Raw genomic sequence first — 4,905 nt, 5'->3', positions numbered from 1 at the left:
AATCTAGAAGAGTTTTTAAGATATTGTATAACAAGTGAACTAGAAGTGATTTCTAATGTAAAGAGGAGCGAATACTTTTTGCATTGATTGTTACTTTAGTTGTCTTTGCAAAAGCTTCTTTCTTTTCATAATATGCAGCCTCGTTTACAAACACCGGGTACACAGTACAATCTCCGCCCAACGGAATAGTCTTTCCATCAAGAGTTAAAAACACAGGATCCCCAGGTTGCAATGGTTTCCAGTCTTGATCCTCTCAGAAAACAATTAAAATACAATTACATTTGGTTTTTATCCTACTTTTAAAATTTTATGTCAGGCTTTAGACAACTAACAACTCATAGCATTGGATTCTTTTAAAAGAGATGCTTGACAGGTACATTAAGAGGCATGTGAGTGATCTGACTAAATTGAGATTGAATAGTTAATTTTGGCAGCAGTTTTAAGAGTTCTCCTTTTAATTTTTATAACTGACACATAATTAGAGTTTGCTTTAATACCGAGTTTGCCTAGAATGTTGCCAAAGACATTTGTAATATTAAAAGGCAAAATAAAATGTGTGTCTCCCTCGGTGTACATTCTATCTCTTGCTAGCTGAAGTTAAATTCTGTTCAGCAAAATTTAGGATCTATCCATTACGAATCTTCTGTGTGCAAGACATTGTACTGTTGGGGATATAAAAATGAGTAACATTGTGCATGCAAGGAGATCTATTCTGATGGAGATTGGTGAGAGAGGTGATGTGGGCTGGGAAGAGTCTAAGAGAAGGTGGATGTATTTCATATGTGTCCCCACATTATGATAACAACTAAGTTATCTGAAAGGTCCACACCAGGAATTTAGAACTTTGACCCCTCAAACACCAATATTGTCATCCCACAGGAAACCTAGAGCAGCTCTTTCCAAACTTTGATGTGATCGAAAATCATGTAGGGATTTTGTTGAAAGGCAGATTCTGATTCTGGGGTGGGGGGAGGCCTGAGAGTTTGCATTTCTAACATTTCCCAGTAGCAGCAGCAGCAGCAGCAGCAGCAGCAGCAGCAGCAGCAGCAGCACAGCACTGGGAATCTGTTAGAAAAGCAGAGTTTCATTTCCCTCTGCAGACCTACTAAGTCAAGATTTTCCAGAGATTAGCAAATCCCCAGAGATTAACAGGCACAACATTAAAGTGTGAGAAGCGCTGCATTACAACAGTTTTCTCAACCTTGGCTGCACATTATAATCACCTGGGATGTTTACAAAAGATAGAGGAGTAGAGGGACTAGCCCCATCTCCGATACATCAAATCAGAGTCTCAAGAGTGGGGCTTGGGCATCATTTTAAAAATTTACGTACAAAAAAGTCATTCATTTTGTTGTATTCTATGAGTTTTGACAAATGCGCAGCATAGAATCATATCATCGCATAACTGTGTAATCAAGACACATAATTCTATCACAAACATCCCCCAATTCCCTCATGCTGCTCATTTATAGTTCACTGTTTTTATTTTTTTAAGCCCCAAGTGATTCTATAGGACAGCGTCGTCGCTGAGAACTACTGCTCTGAACCAGTGGTTTTCAGAGACGCACCCCAGAATGACTAAAGGGGCTAGCCCCACCTGCAGAGATTCTGATGTAGTGCAGTGCTACCCAAACCTGAGCCACAGGAAAACCACCTGGTGACCCTAATTGATTTCTGTCTCCACCTTTATGAATTAAATCAGATTCTCTGTGGATGGAACCTGGGAATCAGGATTTTAAAAAAAGCTCATCGAATGATTCTCCTGTGGCTTGAGTTTGAGAAGACTGCTTTAAGTGCTTTTGTGATAGGCTCCAGGCATTTGGGGGGATATCCCTAGATAATTCCAGTGAACATCCCTGATTAAGAACCATTATGCTTAGAGCAAAATCTGGACTCCCAGCCAGGTCCCTGCCTGTGTCTCTGGTTCCAGGGTCTCCTGTCCTCTCTGTTTAGTCCTTAGTCTTCATTAACACCGGTCTTCTTGATGTTCCTCAAACACTCCAAATTCATTCCAGCCTCAAGGCCTTTGCACCGATTTTCCAAGTGGCTGACTTCTCATCTTCTAGGTTCTAGCTTCAGTGCCTTTATCTCAGATTTGGCTTTCTCTGATGACTCCACTGAATAGGAACCCAGTGTTAATCTCTACTCTATTGTTCTGTTTATTTCTTTTATAGCACTTTCTACAATTTGAAATGATCTGGTTTATATATTCATGCTCGTTCTCCTATTAGTGTGGAAGCTCCCTGAGGGACCTTGGCTATCTTGAATCTCAGGTCCCAGAACAGGCTTAGGAGACATTGAAATATATTTATGAAAACAATTAACCAATCAATTTCTCCTGTAAAATACTGAGCCCTTCTTTAATGTCTATCAAAACTATCCTTCCTGTTTTTTAAGACCTACCACTAACCCTGTTTGTTACTGATCTTATTAACTTCACTTCTCTGCCTCCCCAGGATGAGTTTTGTTCTCCTCAAGGATCCTTGAGGAATATAAAACTGAAAAATCCTGTGTTGTAGCTGGTTACCACATTGTCATCCTGGCCTCTGTTTCTTGTACTTGTTACTTTTGTTACCTTTTTGTTACTTTTGTAGTGCTTTTCTCCTTTCTCTCCCCCAATCTTTATTTTTCTTTCCTTTCAAACATTGCCTAAAGCCCCTTCTTTAGGTTTTTCACCTGGATCCCACTAAGGCACAAAGCAGGATTTGCTCCACTAATCTGTATTTTGGGGCAGGCTGCTTTACTAAGTTGTAAGTCTTGATGACTGGTATTAGGGTCTTTAAAAAGGAGTTTGAATAGAGCTTTCCACCCTGATTACTCAGGCAAAAAGATCAGATTGTCTCAGAGTGGGGTCCCGGCATTGTTATTTTTAAAAAGGCTCTCTAGGCCATCAGTAGACCCAAACTAGATGATTCACGGGGTCTCTTCTATCTCTGAGGTCTGAGGGTATGTGGGATACTCGCAATGAGAACAGATATTTCTGCTTTTTGGAACCTTTGCTCTTCCTGCTCTTACCTTTGCTTTTTCCAGATTCAAACCTCCTACACTCTCCCAAGAGCCTTTTCTTCCTTGTCCAAACAAGACAAGGAGCAGATGTCAGGGTTGTCAGGAGAATCAGGGAATGGTGGCAGAAAACATTTCAGAGAAAGAGGTTTTGATTATTTTGCTCTAATTTATTCAGTGGTGATCACAGGGAGGAGGCAGCAATGTGGTCAACTGCAAAGAACATTAGCTCTGGGTCTGCCATTGATAGATATATGGCTATGAGAAGGATTTAACTTCTGAGCCTCTGTTTCGTTATGTTAAAATAAATATAATAATTCCTATCCATTGCACTTGGGCAGGAATTTCCCCTTCTCTGGGAGGCCTTGTCTAACCACCCCTCCCTGACTCCTTATTCTAACATCTGGTTATCTTCATTTCGAAACCATATGTTAGACTTTAGTATATCTAGACTATGAATTCCACAAGAATATAGACCATGTTCAATGATGTATCCCCAGAGTCAGCACAGGATAAGCTCAATAAATATTTATTGAGTAAAGGTCTGCATGCCTTACCTACACTGCAGTGTGTTTGAGAATACAGCAAATGAGCTAATGTATGTAAAATGCTTTAGGAACTGTGAAACTCTGTGAAACTCTGCTTAAATGCGGGCCTCATTATTTTGAATATTTTAAAGAAACAGCAAATGTTACCTGCAGTTTAGGGTGGATAATAGCAACAATTTCTCCGCTTTCATTCCGAGGATAATCGACTTTTTCCATTATTTTATAGACTTCAATAGCACAAGGAGGAAATTCTTTTCCTATGGCAAAAACAATATGTATAAATAGCAAGTGAAAAAAAGGAATTTTATACTTTAAGGGAAGAACAACAAAAAACTGAAGACAGACAGTTGACATATTGAATGTCAATTGTGATTGAGAAAAAAGAAGACAGACCTTCACAGGGAGAACACACTATTTCAGTTAAGGATATTCATAAACAGCACTAAAAGATGTTCTCAAATTATTCCTATCAACACACTGTCTGCAAGTACACTGATGGACAGAAGAAGAAAACAGAACTTTAAAAGCCAGTGTGGAAGAAAAAGAGGTTAGGACCGGGAATAAGGACAGCTGGGCTCTAATCTCCTAGCTGTGTAATCTTGAGCAAGAGCCTTAGCTTCCTGAGGCTCACTTTCTTTACCTGTCAAACAAAGGTTTTGAACCGACTTACCTTGGAGACCCTTCTAGCTCTGATTCTATGATGGCATGTCCTCAAGAATACCGCCAGCAGGTTAGGTGACATCAGCATCCTTCTCTTAACTAAGTATATTAAACACTTGGACAGCTCCTGAGCTGTGAGATCTTGGGATGCAGGCAGTCTGCCAACAGTGGAGTCTAACTTCCAAAGATGCAGCAACATTGAAAAACCCAATGAGCAGAAACTTGGAAAAAAAGTAGTTTACATGTATACCAGGCAATCTCTGAGCAAAAAGAATGAACTTTCTTCCAGTACATGGCCCACGGTGTGCTATAGTTGCAACTCAAAGGAAAACTTTCCTTCACCCTATGAGTAGAAAGTGCAGCCTGGGTTGGAATGTGAAGATCCTGTGATTACTTCTGTATCAGTCAGTTTATGCTGCATAACACACTACTCCAAACTTAGTGGTGTGGAACAACGGCCCTTTAATTTAGTTCATGATTCTGTGGGTTGGTTGGGCAGTTCCTCTGGTTTAGGCTGGGTTGGCTGATTTCTGATCAGCTTGTTCATGCACTTGTGGTAGCTGGCAGATTAGCTGGAAGCTGGATGATCTAAGATGGCCTTACTCTCATGTCTGGCATTTGACAGGCTGTCAGCTGGAGCTGCAGGGCTATTGGCTAGGATGTCTGTGTTCTCCACCTCATAGCTTCCCATTAT

The 4,905-nt window shown here is 40.4% G+C and overlaps 1 protein-coding gene across 3 annotated transcripts in view; it reads right to left on the bottom strand.

Annotated features, from left to right (window-relative positions):
• Window positions 1–3: 3 nt before the first annotated feature.
• ASPA (aspartoacylase) overlaps window positions 4–4,905 on the bottom strand; it is a 16,852-nt gene continuing 11,950 nt past the window's right edge. For 2 of the 3 annotated variants that reach the window (XM_006922192.1, XM_006922191.1), the window contains 2 exons: window positions 3,699–3,808; window positions 4–250 (listed from right to left, as the gene is read on the bottom strand). In XM_006922192.1, the coding sequence (XP_006922254.1) occupies window positions 53–250; window positions 3,699–3,808 (308 nt within the window). In that variant the 3' untranslated portion in view covers window positions 4–52. The remainder of the gene's footprint in view (window positions 251–3,698; window positions 3,809–4,905) is intronic. The other variant, XM_015597387.1, reaches the window with a different exon arrangement.

Source organism: Pteropus alecto, unplaced genomic scaffold (genome assembly GCF_000325575.1).
Source record: "Pteropus alecto unplaced genomic scaffold, ASM32557v1 scaffold398, whole genome shotgun sequence".
Taxonomy (NCBI): domain Eukaryota; kingdom Metazoa; phylum Chordata; class Mammalia; order Chiroptera; family Pteropodidae; genus Pteropus; species Pteropus alecto.
This window is presented reverse-complemented; position numbering and strand designations above follow the sequence as displayed.